The following is an 18,658-nucleotide window of genomic DNA, read 5'->3' on the forward strand; positions in this document are numbered from 1 at the left end:
AAGGCACAAAAATCATCATTGACGTAGGCATGACCGGTGAGCTGGGTTTAACCATGTATGTGTAATTAACACTAGAAAAAAACTCGATGAAACAACCAGCCCTTATACCAGCCAGGTTGTAAATAATGACTTTTTTTTTGCCAAATATACAGCATGCGGTCAACGGAGAGAAATTTAGCTGGTAAAATACCGCTGAAGATTAGATGACGGCGCTTAACGAAGCGAGTCCTTCTTTTCGCACAAGATCTAATTGAATGATGAATGAATCTAATTGAACGATCGAACGATACTAAATAGCGGTAGGGTGGCAACTGTAGCAGTTGTCGTGCATAGACCGCTGCGCACAATGCCTCGAACGATTGCCCCTACTAACTTCCTAACCGCAGTATCCGATGGACAGTGCAGCAGTTCACTGGAACGCATAAGGTCAGGCTAGTCTTGTTTCCAAGAGAGGAAGCATTTGACGAATGTGTAGGAACGGATAAATAGTTATCCTGCTTTATATCAGTACCAGCAAAAATGATTCCGATTAATAAACCAACTAATTAGGACTATTTGACTTTTAGACAGTTCACTAACTCGAAAACGAAATATTAAGAGATCTCGTTTTATCTAAAGAGTCCATTAAGCGCCCGCTCACATAAACTGTGCCTCTAACACTGCCGTTAAGAATTACCTTAGAAGATCGGCCTTTTTTGCACAAAAAATCATATATCGAAGTGTGACCACTTCGCTTGTCCCTGAGTTTAGTGGGCAGCCACGTTATCACTGCGCTATTAGAGAGACACGGTGTGCATCAGCAGGATCAAAACGAACCTTGGTCGGGTCCGTATCCATCCAATGATCCCCTGATAAATTTTGAATGCACAACCTCAGTCGCCTCAATGTGTCCCTGAGGAGATCTCTAAATGTTGCAGTAAAACCTTAAATTCAATTCATATATTTTCTCAGTCGGAATTATAAAACTAAAGACACGATTTATTTTTATTTCACAGGTGTTATTACTAAATGTAAGAGCATTGGAGACCGGTAAGTCAATATAATCATCGTATGATTAGATGGAATCTAAATCAAGCTTGTAGTAAGATTGTATGTTATGAGGATAATTCACTTTCAAGCAAGAATTTATACTATTTTAATAGATACACATTCTGCAGATAGAGTTGTGTCCCTTACGGTTGTTTCCAATGTCGTGGATGGTCAGAAAAACTGCCTTTTTCTCCAGGTTCTCGATGTCTCCCTGAAAGCACGAAAACAATACTGTTACCTGTCCAGCTTACACAACATTTAGGCTATGCCAATCTAGCCTGTAGAAGACCTTAAAGCTTTTAATTATTGGCAACGGGTTAGTAGTACCTGCTTCCTATTTATAATACAGGCCTAGTGGATTTCTGTATAGCTCAAACGTCATATGAACCTAAAAAGGCTAAATCCATAATGTATTGCGACATGCTCATAATACTATCATCAAAATAACCAACAAAAATCGTGAGGATCCAAACGTATGAATGGGGCGCAATACCTTTTCGATTGGTTTATATATAGTCAAGTGGGACATATATGTTCAAATGACGAAATTATAAGTACGGCACCGCAAACAGGCGATCTATAGAGAAATTAGTGTTCGTAATTTGCTTGCAGCTCTCAGTCGATTACATTAAACAAGTTTATATCACTTAATAATTCTACTGTCAGATATGGACCTATCAAATCGAATTTCGACACGGTCACGTAAAGCGTTCCTCTTCATGATTTTACCTGCCGTGGACCATAAAATCGGGCCTGTTGGCCATATTATATATTAGTTGGCTATAAAGCCATATCATAACCTATCGGCTCTATGTCTAGCGTGATCAAGGAACAGCTGCGAATCAAAAAAAGGACCCTTGCTCATTATAGGGAGTACGTCTTGCGTGCAGTTCGGCTTGCACAATTGTCAGCTTTTCCGCTATCCAGTTAGAGGCTTGTGCCGAAACAGGCCGACTCGCAAGTGTGGATTCAACGAGAGATACGGCACTTAAAAGTAGCGGATTTATATAATATGGAGATAATTATTACAAGAAAAAAGACCGAGAGGCTTGAGACTGAATAACAGCATCACCCTGATTTTGTATCATTGCTAATGAAATTAAATAAACAATATCAGGTGGTATTATAGTACCTTATGGTATATATTATACACAATATATTATATACCGTTATATTAGATAAACCACGTATACTAGGAATATAACGTCGCAATGTACCAGTAAGTTTGCTAAGGAAGAAGACGCTTTCACATTTTAAGTAGGGATCGCGGAAGGATACACGGGACCGTTAGGTAGTGTAAAAAAGTGTCACGCGAAGGTTTGTTGTACCTAAGATAGACACTCATTTACAGCTGAATGCTTATTCTTCCTATTACTGCATATTTACAGATAGCTAATTAAGTGCCCAGTGGCGGCCGTTGAATAACGAATATCTAACGTTTATGGCTTTTTTTTTTTTGTTGGCCGGCTTTTCGTGTGAGATCTATAGCGTTTTACTCCGCGTTTAGGATATTCATACAGAAAAAGATTTAATGCATCATTTGGCTTACCTGGACGTGAACATGTAGTTTTCCGCAGTTCTTTGTAGTAACTTCGATGCTCTGTGGAGGTGGGATAAGAAAAATCTGTCAGAAGTACTCGTACTGTTCCTATTGGGCAACTAATAGGCCGACTGGTAATTTAATAGGCGCTAGCAGGAGCTTGTAAACACGTGTACAGCAATGATTGAAACAACGAGAGAATCAAACCTTGGTTTATATGGTAGAAAACATCTGACGATCCGGATTCGTTACACATGATATCATATCTACTCTAATGTGAATTTAATAAAAAAAATTATATATATATAACAAACACGCTTATATATGCATGAGCCTATTAAACTATTCGACGGCCTCTACGCTAATGTTGTGCGCGAACGAAATCCCTAAAAGCCAGTGCTATAGGTGAGCATGATATCAGCAAACAGTTCTGATGAACTGTTTCGACATGACGTACGCAAAACGTAAAACAAAAAGGTGTATGTGTACGTATACGCGGTCAAATTTGAAATGAAACTTATCAGGCATGTTTACCAGTATAGCAATGAATCTGATTTAATTCAATTCGTATATTTATTGTAAATATACGAGCGTATCTAGAGCATTAACTTCTCTTATTATTGTTACTATTACATTAATAAATGCTCTTGTCCGCTACCTTGGTCGATGTGTATCATAGGCTTCAGGAAGATATTTAACAAATCAAAAATCTATCGTGCATGGTTACATTGGAAAAGATCCCATAGCATTTTTCTCATCCTAGTTGATTCCGGAATCTCATGGCTATTGTACATTTTTGCTAAGAACATGACAGTGAAAAGAGCTCGTATAAATTTCATTTTCAGTAATATGTTTGAAGACGTTCCGCCGTTTTTAGCTAATCATCTGAAGAGAGCGCAATATCGTATGCAAGTGCTTTGTTATGATTAGATATACGTATGCACCCGTGTGTATTGACGCAGATTGCACAGTTCAGCTCTTATCAACGCGCGCCATTTATTATCTAGCTATAATATTTCATTGTTGACGTAATTGTTAACAATACAATCTAAGAAGGTGGCGTCAAAGTCGGTAGAAGAAGGCCAATAGCTCATTTCACACAATGCCATTCTGAACGGCCAGCGAATTACTTTCCTGGCGACGTTTTGCCTATGTCCGGCAAATACATAGGCACACACCCAGGCGTGTGCTTCAAGTCAGGGGGAAGGGTATCGCCACCCTTCTTGCCCCTTGAGCGTTGCTTTCGACGAAGGACGAACAGTTTCCTAAACTGGCAATCTTTTTGCATCAGCAAAGGCATTTTTTTATAGAATTTGCTTAGATAATAAATAAACGAATTCCATAGAATGGCATAGAAATGACAGCGTCGTACGTGCACGGTGCTGAATTTAACCGATTCACATATCTAGCGTATTATTAGATGAAAGAAAAGCGCGGTCAAATTTGAACGGCAGATACTGTTTTTGCTATTCTAGTTCAATATGCCACGTTCGTTGCATCGTGTATACGCATTGTAGAGCGGGTGCGCGATGGCCGGCGCCAGAAATACCAGGCAGATGTTTTAGACGGGGCACTGCCACTGTGCAGCCAGGGACCAACACAGTTACTGCTGTTACTTTTATTGCTACCAAAGATGTAGCAGGACCGATTTCCACCGCTAGAGCGCGGACTATGTTTTGCCGAGACGACCTAGTGCCAGTATCACTGTAACATTAAAACTGACTCAACTATAGGCGGCACTTTAGTTAATATGGTAGTCGTGCTCTGGGAACACGGTGTAGTCGACTAGCAGAGACGTGGATGAGAGTTCAATCAGTAGGCAACAGGCTTACTGAGTAGGAAAACGTGCTCCAAAAACGACGGTTCCGGTGACACTGACCTTAACCGCACGCGATCGGTCTTTCATTTGGATATATCGGTGTAGTGTACTTCTATAACGAATAATTGTGTCGATGACATAGTCTGATAATAGTTATCTGTATTGAATAACGAAATGTCTAGATCTGCTTTGTTTATCTTTTACGACATGCGGTAAGACTTTTTTAGGTCGATAGTATCGTGTCTAATGTGTGCAATAATGTTTTATACAATATTCCGATATGATGTCGTATGAGTCAGTTCGGGACCAACGAATTTTTAGCCTGTAAACAGCAGCCGAGTCAGAATACTAACAGAGCATGTGTCGGTAACGGTGACGTGCAGCGATAGCAATAATCTATGTCAAGCCCTGTTGCTTGATACACGTTTGGAGCGTATCCAGAATAGCTACATTCAACGAACGACGATAAAAACCTGGTCTATTATGGCATCTGCATTTACGATACGGTAACTGGCTTATTTCAGTGGCACCACACATAAGTGATCAAGCCAGCACGTTTTGCTTTATGGAAGTTACGAATGGTGTCGTCCCCGTTCCGATGCCTTATACCGATATATAACAAAGCAGTCGGCATCAATACCTAAACAAGGTGTACCTTCTCATCATTCTAACCTTCAGGAAGCCAAGATTAAGATACTTAAGTAACTTGTTGACAAACTACGAGGCACTTCCCACGAAGCAGCTTCGCCTTACATTATTAAAAAAAAATTGGCACGAAATTATGATAACATTCGATTACTGGTTCGATTTCGCGCCCACGAAGTCTTTTCAACGCTTTCTTCCGACGTTGCTTGTCCGGACGGAAAAGGAGATGTTTATGTCCATTTCATAGTTCTCTGCGGAACACCTTTGTGAGCGTTAAGAAATAACGTATTTCTTGGCAGAGTCGAAAAGACAAGCCAAACCCTGAGCTGCAACACTTAGAGAATTGTTCATGCAGCGGGAAATATTGAATATAAGCGAAGCTGGCTTGAGCGCGTTGATTCGGACGCGAACCGTTCGATGTGGTCGCTGAGGGACTGGGTCACAATAGTGTATTTGCTTAACATTGCCTTTGGAACATAATTGAAGAACTGGGCTTATAAACGACGTCCTGTCGGCATTTGACAATCATTTTAATTACTAGGCCTGCTGCTAAGTCGCTATACCGTCCGTAACGCCATATCGTTATACATGCAAAATCGTAACCTAGCTAGTTAGCTAAAAAACTAGTCTAGCTAGGATGAAATCCTGTTGGTACCATGTCCTGACGACGCCCCGTCCTCTAATGCGGTTCGAAATTTTGGAGGCGTTCTTTACGCAGCGCGAAAACTGACATCCCTGTAGATGGTATAATATTTTGTGTCGGCCAAAAGTTCACTGGACAATGATATTAGTGTCATTCATATAACACCTATGTATGGGTTCATAACGTATGTAGTAGTACCTATTTCGTGTGAGTTACGTACTGATTTTATCAGTTAGTAGTGCGGTATTCGCACGTGGTGCATCGCGTGAAGTCGGAAAGACTAATTTCAGGCCTCAAATGTGCGTGCTTTTGCCTTATTCTGTTCTGCTTGTGATTATTATAGCTACTCAATATTAATCGGTTTCACTTTTCTCACCAGGGTTTTGGTTAGGAGTTTCATGAGGCGCCTATATTGAAAAATCGTCGACAACAAGCATTTTACAACGAACAAAGAACAAAAAAAAACAGTGAACATGGCTTTTGTTGCAAAACGCTACGCGGATTTACTTCGCAGGCATCCATGGAAGACCCAGTTGACAACTTCCGGTGCCCTGATGACCACGTCGGATCTAATATGTCAGAATGTCATCGAGAAAGAGAAACCATATGATCCTGTAAGAACAGCTCGTTATTTTATTCTTGGTACCTGCTGGGTCGGACCCATCATCCGAAAATGGTAGGTTTACAAACGCGATTGGTCAAAAAAGATACAGAAAATATCTGTCATGTCACTATTACTCGTGCTTCTGTCACAATCATAGGCTCTGGTACGATTTGTTAATGAACCTTTTGGTACATAAAAAAATACGATAGATACATTCTAATTTTTTGATACGTTTTGTTTCCACCGTTGCTCATCGATCATAGCCAAGAATAGGCATTTTCGGTCAGTAGTTCACAGTACAACTCTTGCGTTCTTTCCAACATTGCGTATTCTTTCCCAAAAATTCGTTCTCGTCATGATGTATATTGGAAATATTTATCTGCCTGCAACAACAAGGCTGAGAGCAAATGAAGTTCTAGGATTTTCGCTACAAGAGGACTATAGTTATAGGCCGACATACGAATACATCTGACCTGCTGGTGCGTGTCATATATTTTTGAGCTGGCAGAAGGCCATTAGGAAGTCACCTACAAGTTAAAGCAACTTCGATCGTGTAACTGCGATTACTTTTTCTATAGGCTCACTTTACAACTCACTTTCCAATTCCTTAATGCTGGCTTACGAAGTCACAGGAACTTGGATTTACTCTGGAAGCCTCAGTCTAGCAACGGCTTTTCAAACGAAGAACTTCCTTCATGGTTTGAAATTGGTAGATTTTAGCCACTTTCCACATCCTTTGTACGAATAGGAATGCAAATTATCTTTCTGGCCATATCTTGCCCCATACGTCGAGTGATTGTGAAGTCCATGGATATCTTTCAGTCCATAGGGTCATTTCACAGCAATTACAGATGGCAAACTATGACGCCCGGCGATTGCAGTATGACTAGTGTTGTCCTTCTACTGGGCAAAACGCACAACCAAGGCCATCGCCGGAAGCATCCGCAAATAACGGCTCTTACCGTCTCGTCCGATCGTTCGGTCATAACAGCGTCTAGATGGACGAAGTCACGCTACAAAGAAAGACGATGAGGGATAAAGTGCGGGCCGCGTTCATAGAATTATCTTGTAGCGTTCAGCGTCATCATTGACTTAGGCGATGGTGTCTGCGGCTTCTCTCGATCAGTAGCGGTAACAATGTGAGAATTGTGTGTGTGACATAGAGTATGGCCTGAGATCCGGGCTCAAACTTGCAACGAACTCAGTATCATTATCACTACGATCAGCACAACTATACTGTCAGTATCATAATTAAAAGACTGAAGTTTATAGTGGATGTACATTAACATGGACAGTAGCGTCGCCAAGGAGCGAGATAGCGTCTATGAGATGCTAGAGATAGATCGTACCACGAATGACGTCGCTAGCTTGTCGTATCTCTGACTGATACTATCGGTGGTCATCGATTGCACTGTTGGAGATCATCGTCATGAGAGACGAAATAGAAAATAGGATGAATTGGGCTACGGGCGACGATTGTATGTCACCAATTTCACCTTTTTACGCCTACAGTCGGACCCCTAGCAGAAGTTCATTTTCCGTGTAGCGATGAGGGTCACTCACGACTTCAATGATTAGGTAGCGTGGATCGAGTATGATGAAACGGTCAACGATACAATCGACTTCGTCGATTTTTCTGTTCAAAGATGTGGCACAATAAGTCGTGCGGACTTTGAAATATTACTAGATCAAACAGATATCGTGATAGTGACCATTTATTATGAAAGAGAACATGTTTGTAAAATCTAGCCGCATCTAGCATTAATCTAGCTTGGTGAAAGCCAGGTAACTTGAAGGTGCTTATACTGGTACGACTCATATTTTAGGTATATATTCTTGGACAAGAAATTTCCAGGGCAGACTAAAATGGAGGCTTGCAAAAAGGTAGCTGTTGATCAACTGATTTTCGCGCCACCCTACCTGCACGGCGTTTTAGCGTTCCTCTCTGCCCTTGAGGTAAGTTTTCTCTCTGCTTAAGAGAAATTGTAAGAGGTTGGTCTTATAATTCATTGATGATTGACGCACGAACACAATTACAGACGGAACAGAGATCTTTTTACCTCTCCCTTGCAAACCAGTTCTATCCAACAATATTCTATACACAGCATCATTTTTACATAGGTCCTATCTTTGTTTTATTTCTCGAAATTAGCCTATTTACATCGACAGTTTGGTGACCAAACAAGAAATTCTAGAAAATTATCATTAAAAAGAGGGATTTTAGGCAAGTTTAACGTTGTCGATCTGTGTGGTACATGTCGGAGCCGTTTCAGTTGCACTTTTGTAGCTTTTCGATGCCCCTTTTTCGCCCCCAGCTTGCGTCCCCGCTCTCTCTCTCTCTCTCTCTCTCTCTGGCAGACGAAATGGGCGTTTTGCGACTAAAGCTATTTCCGAATGCTATGTTGATGTTATTGACTTTTGAGACTATGACTCTCACTGCTCTTTCTGAGAAAAAGCAGCCCATTTACTTGATCTGGCCCCCGGATATGACTCAACCTTGTGATCGGCGAATCCCTCAGTTTGTCGGATAGTGTTTGTAACTATTTCGTCAGTTCCAGGATTTTGTGTTTTTTTGACACTTATGGAGAGATAAAATTTTTAACTTCTTAAATGCTATTTCTATTGGTAATATGCGATTTGTCAGCGTGCTGAAGTTTTGCGCTAGGTAGCCTAGAAATGCATGGTACGCTAAAGTGGGTTTTGCATCGTCTGAGGGAAGCAGTGCGTTTAACATTAAAAATGACGCACTCGTCGGATAAGCATAGAGTGAACCTTATGTCGCTGTAGACGTATACCTAAAAACTTTCAGACCGTTTTGTTGTCTGCAACGATTTATGCCATAGCCCAGTGGCAGTGGCGGGATGGGTTTCTGCTGCTAGCAGTGGAGATGTTCGAATGCTAACGTCGTATATCGCATTAACGGTCACCGCATCATTTTAAGGATAGCCTATGTTTCGGGCCCCCAAATCTATAGAATATTTTATTTGATGAAGGATTATATATTATTAGGCTTTGTTTGCCTTAAACTTCACATGGGTGTCAAAGTAACGAACTACTATGTAAGACGCAATGTCCGAGTTCGATAGCCTTCAGTTGTCGGCTTGACTGTAAAATAGGTATACCATAGCGGCATGTATTCAGTTGACTGTCGTCAGACAGATATTGCTCTGTTAATTGAAATTAATCCATTGAAGTGTTAGACAGTAAAGCTGCATGTGCCTGCAATCACCAACCAACGTTCAAACAAACAATTACTAATTCTTTTATTTTGTTACGCTGATTATAGTGTGAGATACACTAGCCTATGTTAAGTTAGAGCTATATAAAGGTGCCGGGTTTATTTTTTAGCATAAAGTGTTCTATACGTACATGAGTCGTTCGACGTTACATGAGTCGTTCGACGAAAAATGTTTCGGCTATCACTTCGACTCCTGTAGGTGCTACAACCCATCTGTTAATTCTGCCTGTTTTTGACAAAAGCCTCAACTGGTATATCGCTGATATTTGTTTTGCTTTCAGGGGAAAAATGTCAACACAATAGTCACTCGACTTCGTGAAGAGGGTTACAAAATCGTCAAAGCTGCCTGGTGCTATTGGCCGGTTTCTCAACTGCTAAACTTCTATTTCATCCCATTGCAGTACCGATTTCTCTATTCGAGTGTAATCGCAGTCTGCTGGAACGTCTACTTTTCGTGGAGGGCAAACTCGTGCGATCCAGAGATCATGTTATTCCCCGAATAACGACGACGGCGGCATCAACTACAGATACCGTGGTATTGTTATCTGCCATGACAGATATCGAAGCCAAACACCGATTTTGTCACTTGTCTCGTGGTCCGATTGTTGTTACATTTTGTACAGACACTTGTCAGACATTATCGCCTGCGCAATTATGATACCGGTACTGGTGCTGTGGCTATCCATGTCGTAAACTTATACGCAACGCAATAGTCGATAACGTAAGTTGACGCGTTCGACAGCAACAGGCTATTCATTATGTTTTGCCCGTCTGGACATTTCGTAGTGTCAAACAGAGCCTGCACCGTCATGATGTCACGTCACTAAGTCAAAAAAAGGAGGAGTTCTACAACCTAACCGTTTTCCCCTTCAAAAGATAAGAAAAATGTATATACGGTAGGTCCCTATTGTATATACGTTAATGTAATGTCACGGCCTCAGTATGTAGCGACGTAACGCGTTCCGTATCTGAACTGTATATATTTGTTACTTGGAGTGACATATTAAGCCCAGGACGCGCGTAATACTTTCATTAACCAATGAATAGTTATTGTTAATTAGTCTATTCACATATTATTTATAAACTAAGGGTTTCGATAGTATATTGGCTTGCTATATATATATATATATATATATATATATATATATATATATATATATATATATATATAGCAAGACTCAGTTGATTTTAAACCTAGCTATCAATTTACAATAAAGAAACCTTGTTTGACAAAGTAGCCCCGGCTTGTAATGATCTGCTGTGTCGACAGAAGCGGAACAAACGTATACGTTTTGCGCAATTCCGCCGTCGGAATTGGTAGATATAAAGCAGATATAGGTTTCGTAAAACAGATGTCAACCAGATGTCAATGTAGGGGGAAAACATTTCAGTAAGACGAGAGGAGTAGCTACAATGAAGAGGAGATGAATGGAACACATCTAATGGATAAGGCCTATGCGAAAGGTATAGGCTACTAGCCTTGTTAGCAGGTTGTTATCAGCCAACGATGAGAATGTTGTTGGTTGATGTTTTACAGGATGCGGTACTGACTACTGTTTTATGTTCACCTGTCGTATGCTAGAAGAACAGGACGATCTCATGCGTGTTCAAAAGGCGAGAAGTACTAATAAAACGATAGTTGGCAACTTTTTCTAATAATTGCATTCTGAGTAGTTATCTAATGGATGTTTTTAGTGACTTTAGACTTTATTTACTACGATTGTATTGCGTTTGACTTCCTAATCAATTCGTGACAGGGCGAAACAATCTTATTCTTCACTGGAATCTTCACTGGAAAATATTCTTCGTGAAATAGTAATTCATTTTTAGTATATAATCTGGTTAGCGTATACCTCTGTTAGACTGTTTCATTGTTACATCGCTACTGAGGTGCTTTGTTGTTTACCATTTTTCATAAAAAAAATGTACAATTTCTCATATTCCTAGGTAGTGGGCCGGTTGACCTAATGGAGTCTGGTTAAAAGTAATGCACGCCTTCATGCTTCATAAGGCGTTCATAAGGCAACTTGTTTTTTCTCATCATTCATATTATTTTCCGACTACTCGCTATGTTTTTGCGTTATTTTCCTGAAGCACACATAGCCAACCGCTACAAATTCTTCGTAAGTGCGGAAGAAGGATTTGTAACGGTCTGATCTTTGAAGGGCCGCTGCTCTCGTAATTTGTTTGCAGCAGTGAGACTCGCGCCTTCTCGTTAGGGTCTTGCCTCTTTTGTGCACCTCTCATTCTTTTATTCCACTGTCGTACTTTCTTGATTTTCTGTTTTTGAAAGTTACTGTGTCACGTCACCTTAAATTAGCCAGCGAGCCACCCAGCCTGTTCAATGCTAAAATGTCTTTCGTTCGTTGCCAGGCTCCCGGGTGTTAGGCGTTCTTGATCGTTAGGCAGTAACTATATTCCTTCCAGGCATCCCGTACCAACATCTTTCCCCCTGTGTGTAAAGGCATGTCTAGTTCCGCATTTTCTACGGAATATGTACTAGGAACAGTTTTTCTTAAACTGAGTACTTCGAATGACGTCAGGGTGTAGAGCAAAGTTCTCCTGGATTTGTCATTCGCTGCTAAGTACCCCGTAAAAACACTCGCACAGGAGAACAGTTGGCCGCAGGACCAGCTAATGTAAAAACAGCGAGTCGCGGAAAGAAACAACATAACTGTATTTCGGAAGCTGGCAACGATGAGGGCCACGGCAGGCCGTGAAGAAGGGTCTTAGACAAAAAACTGCCGTGGAGGGCGATGCTTACAGCTTGAGCAGCTCGACGTAGATGGGAAATCTAGAGGACACACATGTGAAGTCTCATTTAGCTGTCGAACTTCTGTATCGGCCATGCTAACTCGCAGCATGCAAAAAAGCCGACATTGAAACGCTAAGATCTTCGGAGCCCCCTATATATTGTGTCTTCAAAGCAGCGATGGCCTCGCGTCTATGAGCGTTTTGGTAGTGAAGTAAAAAAAAAACACTCAGTTAAACTTCATCCTCCTCAGAGACTAACATAGTATCCTCGTTTGTATGTATGTTAGCTCTGTAACAGTTTGTATCGCTGCAAGAGGGAGGATCCAGAACGTGAAACAGACAACCCACATAAAGGCAAAACGAACCTTTCTTGATTAGAGACGACTTTAACTAAAACGACAGTTCCTGATGAAAGCGCTATCTTACAGGATATGTTTCCGCGCATATTGGAGTGGGCCGGCAAGCAAAAGAGCTACATGCTTGTGGCAAACAGAGCACGGGCCTGTGACAAAACATGCAGGGTACTTTTTTTTTGGTAATCCGTACGGCTCCCCCTAGCAACATAATGATACATATGTACGGCATTATTGAGAGCGTCCCGTACCACAAAGAAGTCGTGTAAGTAAAAGCTTTTGAAACAGGGACAAAAACCTGAGGACCGCGTAGAAGAATTGTATTTACATATGTAATTATGAATGTGATGTAAACGTTGTATAGGACATAATGCTAACGTTTGTATAGCCATATCGCGCATGTTGTGCATATACCTTTCCTATTTATTTGCTGTCAACGGCGTTACATTCTATATTGTATTCGGAACCAATCTAAATTCTTATGAATGAAGTGTTCTCGACGATAGACCACACCATTTGACAAGTTTCCATTCATTAAAGTTTTATGCGCTTTGATTTAGACGTTTTTACAACTCAACTTTAATGATCTTTCATTAAAGAGTTTCAGCTGGAGCTGTAAAAAGCAGTATCTCATCTTCATTACTCTTATTATACTTATTATTCTGTAGACTCTCAAGCACGTCGACGTGTTCCACAGCCTCAAAAGTAAAAACACTACTTTCTGTTGAAAAACATGGGATTAAGTCGAAATGCGCAATGCGCAAATGGTCGGAGAAAATGTAATGTGAATGGTCCAGCGGCCTGCAGGGAAGCAACGGCAAGAAGCGACCATTTAAATTGACCGCGCTTTCTCACGTCCGCTTTTTTGGGCTTCCTCTATGGCTGATGTTACGCGTCGCTTCCAGCTTTCTGTTGGCATCGGCTGCCAGCTACTGCTTCGGAATCATCATCTGGTCCTCTTTTATTTCTCTATTTAAGTTTTTACGTTGATTGTTTTGCGACTGAATACTGCGGTGTTCCTTATTTCTACGGTATTTTATTATCGCAATTTACCGTAAACCCGTTGTAAACTGGCGTTGTAAATTTGTAAAATGGCCCAAATCAAATGTTAGCTATTGATTTGGAAAAATTCATTATTAGTATACATAGCCATTGCGAAGAAATTAAACTTTAAAAATTAAATTTTCGCAAGTACCTATCGAACGAAAGAAGAACTGAAATTACAGGGATAACAATAGGATCTTTAAATTAAGACTCAGAAAGATATACACAACATATCGACGCATAGTATCCTTAGATACATAGAACTAATCTAGTCTATGAGGTCTCCATGGATCCAAAAAGACAAGCCGACAAAGAAGCGTGGATTACTCTAAAATGTGAGTTCACTACGGGTCTCGCAACACTCGTTGGCGCTCTTTATTTAAAGGCACACATTGCCTGGTACGGCGACAACAGCCCAGGGGTATAGCTCTATGCATTTCTCGTTTACTCTCCTCGGAACATCGTGGTACTCAAACTAATCCGATCATTCTTCACACACAATCCTTCAATGGCGCTGGACGCAAGAAAAGTGAAATAGTGTTAAGGCCATATAACAGCCTTGCTGGGTTGGTTCAGCTCGTCGTGTCTCTTCTTTAATTTTAGCCGAAAGTGTTTCTAACCTCCGACTTCCCATTCTACCCAGAACCGCCACTAAAGCACACCAAACGATTGTTACTGAATAACCGAGGAAGCCGCTAGCAGAGAGGCTTTTAGAAGGGAATCTTTCTGCTGATAGTACTTCGAGCAGGCTGTTGCCGTGGGGACGTTCAGTATCCAGCAGGTATAGGGCCGCTGGATGGCACCGGGTAGAGTTGTTTTTGGCAGTAACGAATATTGAACCCGTTACGGCAGAAGAATATCTCAATAATTATACTTGCTAAAGTCAGTTGGGGCAAAAAGCAAACTCAAAGGACAAAGGAGATGTGGAACGAAAAAGGCTGACTGTGAATTTGGCTGTTGTCGAAGTTTTGACCATATTGTGTAGCATTTGCTTGATTGTATTCAGGTTTAAAAACGAATTTATATGCACAACTCCCATAGGTCCCTATTCTAATAACTAGATTAAGTAGGAGACAGTGTATTCAATGAATAGATTCGACTGCTAAGTCGTTGTTTCGTCTCGTCAACCTAATCGAGATCTGGCTGAGCTTTTCGGGGATACATGTAAGAACTGAAGGAACGATCTTCGAAACGTAAGAAATTGCCTGACTAACTCAGTGGCTGTGTAACTAGCCCTCCAGCAGAGAGTGGCCACGAAGTCGTCCATGAAACTTCTCCCATTGCACTCGGCGCAATGGATGCAACGGGCAAATGGGAAAAACGAGAAAAATAAAGCAACGGAACATTCTGCACAAAGCCGCAGACGTCTTGCCGCTATTTACAGACTCGTGTCGACACCACCGGCTGCTTACGGACAATATTCGGCCAGAAGCTAGTGCTTGTCCTCCAATCGTCGTTCGCAGGGCGATATTATCGGTTTTAAATGGGAACTTATTGTATGACCCACTTCTGTACGTTTGCCACCCAGTGAGCAGCAACCTAAGCTGACCAGGCTGCCAATCGTCGGCCGCCAGTGGGCCCAATGCAAGATAAGAAAACGGGCCGTTAGAGATTGAGGATCGTGGGGATGGGCAAACAGGACAATAGGGAAGGTGGAAAAGTATTTGTTGTAGTGTGAGCACCAGCAGCAATGATAAGATTCATCCGACATCGAATATCACACCGTTTACTCATCTATAGTAGTGCATGTTAGAAGGCAAGCCAGCTTTCCTGATAAAATGTCATTCCTGGCCACGTTTTCTATTAGTGCCTCCACGGTATCTTGTTTCATTCTTCAGCCGTGTAGGCCGGGACACAACGGGTCGCGATCAATTCAAGGGTAAGCCATATAAGCGTTCAGGTTCTAACCAAATGGGTAATTAATATTGATAAATAGATTTTACATGAACATTTTTTTCTCAGGGTTTGTTACGGTACACTGTGCCATGCGCTTCGCACATCGAGACACGTAAAACTGAAGGACGTTGAAGATTTTTGTGAGGCGAAATCTATCGTCAAGGGCTTAGTGCAGCAGTATATGCTTTTAACTAGAGAACGGACGATACGGCCGAACCGTAACGTTTTGGGCGACACTTATTCTACCGCAAAGGGTACTATCGACTTTAAAGAAACCTGAAAATGCTATTTTCTAAAAGGGTTTGATTTGTGATTTGTAGACACAATTTTGGCTAACTATATATATATATATATATATATATAAACGCCAATAAAAGTACTCATATTGCGAAGCTGTGGCACTTTCTCCTTCAGTTGGATAAAGACATCTAATCTTAAGCAATTTATCTGGAATCAACTTCGTTGTATCTCGACCTGGTCTAAATACTAGAGGTTCGATCGATGTATACCAAATTAAGTTAGAAGTAGCAAATATATATATTATACAATCTGCATGAATAAAGAAAGTTTATGTATAGTCTAATAATTACTTAGAAATATCCACAATAAACTCATCGTGCCACGGGTCATAGTGCCTCCAAAACATGAAAACTTGGTGGGCAAATGTGGTGCCAGATGCCGGTTCATCCTTGTGTAGACCAAACTGATTGCATTTTCCGCATTAGGGAAGGATAGGTCCGCATAAATGCAAAATTGCTCGTCTTTTAATACTCTAATGAAAAATACGTGACGATAACAAATCCGGCAATGGATTTCTCGATAGAGTTTCAATATCGCGCATATAAGATCGCCTCGACACAGTGCCCTAATAATTGTAAAGATAACCTTTAGTTATTCCTACATGCCTTGGAGTATTAAGCTTCATCCTAAGTAGTTTTGTTTAGTTGCCAAAAAAATTCCAACATAAAACGAGATCCCGTATATATAGACCCATATGTTTTTAAATCTAAAGGCTAAAATTAGATCTAAAATTTCCTATTTCATTATAATGTAGATTCATTCAAGCCTCTAAAAAAGGCGACATAAATCACTACGTTCGTAAAGTCACTCGAACCCGGGGTAAATTTTTCAGCTGATCTCCTTTACCCTTTGTTGCAGCCAACAAACTAACAGTGAACGCGGACGCCGTTTGCGATTTACTGAGATTTTTTACTTTTCGTGGTATTGTCTCCCCATTACAGACGGCGTATCTTCGTCCTTGAACTGGGACCCGGGTTTTAGAGGCCTTTTCGTCCTTGTTATTCTTCACGTTCGTTATTTGAAAGCTTCAGAAAGATCAGCAATGTTAGCAGTTTTTTTTTAAATGGTTTTTGTAGAAGAAGTTATTACTTCTCTATCACTCCTGTCAAGTTCGAGGGATGGACAATTCGTTCTGAGTCATTCGTACTTTGGTCCTTTGTCAGCTGAGTATATTAGCAAGCTCTATTAAATTACTCAATTTGACCAGCCGGTGGAAGTCAGCAGCGGCGAGATACGAGAGCATCAGCGGACCCCGTCAGGACCAATGTTGAAAGACGAGAGCCACAAAACTGAGAGAGATCTATGTAAGAGAAAACAAAAGAAGGTTCGAAATAAATCAAAAAAAAAAACCTGACTCACGCGTCGCGTCCGTTATCGGCTTTGCCAGATGGCACCATAACTAGTGATCACCACAGTGGCCTGAATGAAATCGAGCTGTAAAATAGACTCAGGGCATTGTGCCCCCTACAACAAGCCTTCGAGAAACCCCACCAGAACCTATAGCCGAATTGAGTTCTATAGTATACATCCACTCAACTTTTGGCCACTACAACGCACACATAGACGGACGTAAATAAAAATATAGACAAGCTTAGGCACACACGGTTCCGCCGTCCCACAGGGCGTCCTTCTGCGCACGATTTAACTTTTAAGCGAAGCTGGGTCTTTACTTTCTGCGAATTCAATCTTTGTTGCTCGTCCCTCCTCAGCCCCCAACCTTTGGTGACCTGAGTGTCGTTTTCTTTATTTTCGCTGAATCTAATCACACGCAAATTTAAATACATGCACACCGCATATTAGTTACTGCTCCAAGTTCTCGCCACTTCATGAACAGAACAAACCCCTGACTTTACGTGTCTGTTGGGGAGTAATATTGAGAGTATAAGCTCGCTTGTTCGAAAACGACAAACGCTGATGGGCAACTTGTTGATCAACGGCTAAACGACTCTGCAAAGGCTCTTCACTAGACCCGCGGCAGCAACCATATCAAAATAGGTCATGATAGTTTAGGCTAAGCCAATGAAGGCTCGCTGCAGTTAGGTCAACCAAGCTCCTTTTTTTCTTTGCCTTAAGACTTTGTCATTGTCTAGTTTGTTTCGCTTTTTCGTACAACACACGACGCTAGAAGAGCTGCAGTACGGGGTTCCTGCTGCCAGTAGGAAGTTCCATCGCTGTTTGTTTATCTGTAAATGAATTAATGATCGCCTTATGGAAATTGTGCGCTCTGCCAAGGATGGCATTTACTTGGCGCGAAAAACTCTGTGAGAAATTTGAGGATGCTAATGGCTAACGACAACGACGAAGCTCGATCGAGTCTAGTCGCCTGGTCATCTACTGTAAATTCCTAAAGCAAGTAGCATAAAAATGAATAAATTCATATGCGAAATGGCAAAAAATATAGTTTATGAATTGTTGTCAGTATCCCAAAAATTGTCATGTCAAGTTCTTCTCAATGTGGGTGCAAAATATAATGACCAGCGAGCGTAACCACCCGATATCTCGCGAATATCTTTCATAAGTGCAGGACCTTGTTTCTTCATCAGGATTCTTGTTTCTCTAGAGACAGCTTAGTGTGCCATGCGCGTATGTAAGCTGATATCTCATACGGTTCGTGAACGCATTTTCTATTTCAATATGGACAAACGGCCTTTCATTTTTACCTCTTAAGTTAAGAAACTTGTACCCCTCTACAAAACTGTACAGGAACAGGTAAGCAGACATCCATTCGTAAAACACTTTAAAAGCCTCATATATATTTCTGACTCGTTTGATGTTTGTTTATACAATTTGCTA

At 41.1% G+C, this 18,658-nt stretch overlaps 3 protein-coding genes across 30 annotated transcripts in view; 2 read left to right on the forward strand and 1 right to left on the reverse strand.

The window, feature by feature from the left end:
* The window catches only part of LOC111253600 (uncharacterized protein ZK1073.1), a 183,078-nt gene that overhangs the window by 17,687 nt on the left and 146,733 nt on the right, over nt 1-18,658 (reverse strand). For 9 of the 22 annotated variants that reach the window (XM_086973963.1, XM_086973966.1, XM_086973972.1 and 6 more), the window contains 2 exons: nt 2,579-2,629; nt 1,147-1,240 (listed from right to left, as the gene is read on the reverse strand). In XM_086973963.1, the coding sequence (XP_086830089.1) occupies nt 1,147-1,240; nt 2,579-2,629 (145 nt within the window). Of the gene's footprint in view, nt 1-1,146; nt 1,241-2,578; nt 2,654-18,658 lie in introns of all 22 variants that reach the window. The other 13 variants (XM_086973958.1, XM_086973967.1, XM_086973971.1 and 10 more) reach the window with 3 other exon arrangements.
* On the forward strand, nt 3,929-11,177 carry LOC111253602 (mitochondrial inner membrane protein Mpv17-like). Of its 7 annotated transcripts, none has more exons than XM_086973978.1 (5): nt 3,929-4,600; nt 6,056-6,352; nt 8,107-8,236; nt 9,800-10,053; nt 11,056-11,177. In XM_086973978.1, exons 2-4 carry the CDS (start codon nt 6,150-6,152, stop codon nt 10,019-10,021), a joined length of 555 nt encoding a protein of 184 aa, XP_086830104.1. In that variant the 5' UTR covers nt 3,929-4,600; nt 6,056-6,149; the 3' UTR covers nt 10,022-10,053; nt 11,056-11,177. The 7 variants fall into 7 exon arrangements, 6 of the variants coding, with proteins under 6 accessions (XP_086830104.1, XP_022669004.1, XP_022669002.1 ...); XR_015316331.1 differs by having other exon boundaries at nt 3,931-4,600; nt 9,800-10,414; XM_022813269.2 differs by having other exon boundaries at nt 3,931-4,600; nt 9,800-11,177.
* Nucleotides 15,426-16,957, forward strand: LOC147754343 (uncharacterized). Its single transcript, XM_086973979.1, has 3 exons — nt 15,426-15,548; nt 15,632-15,819; nt 16,807-16,957. The coding sequence occupies exons 1-3, from the start codon at nt 15,448-15,450 to the stop codon at nt 16,926-16,928; spliced, it is 411 nt and encodes a 136-aa protein (XP_086830105.1). The 5' UTR covers nt 15,426-15,447; the 3' UTR covers nt 16,929-16,957.

This window comes from Varroa destructor, unplaced genomic scaffold (genome assembly GCF_002443255.2).
Source record: "Varroa destructor unplaced genomic scaffold, Vdes_3.0 BEIS01000007.1, whole genome shotgun sequence".
NCBI lineage: Eukaryota > Metazoa > Arthropoda > Arachnida > Mesostigmata > Varroidae > Varroa > Varroa destructor.

Excerpts from the sequence above, each read along its gene's own strand:
- LOC147754343 (XM_086973979.1), top strand. The coding sequence starts at position 15,448 with ATGTCATTCCTGGCCACGTTTTCTATTAGTGCCTCCACGGTATCTTGT. Across the intron at positions 15,549-15,631 it reads GGGTCGCGATCAATTCAAGG|GGTTTGTTACGGTACACTGT; the intron begins GTAAGCCATATA and ends TTTTTTTCTCAG. Across the intron at positions 15,820-16,806 it reads CACTTATTCTACCGCAAAGG|ACGGCGTATCTTCGTCCTTG; the intron begins GTACTATCGACT and ends TCCCCATTACAG.
- LOC111253602 (XM_086973978.1), top strand. The coding sequence starts at position 6,150 with ATGGCTTTTGTTGCAAAACGCTACGCGGATTTACTTCGCAGGCATCCA. Across the intron at positions 6,353-8,106 it reads GGACCCATCATCCGAAAATG|GTATATATTCTTGGACAAGA; the intron begins GTAGGTTTACAA and ends CTCATATTTTAG. Across the intron at positions 8,237-9,799 it reads CGTTCCTCTCTGCCCTTGAG|GGGAAAAATGTCAACACAAT; the intron begins GTAAGTTTTCTC and ends TTTTGCTTTCAG.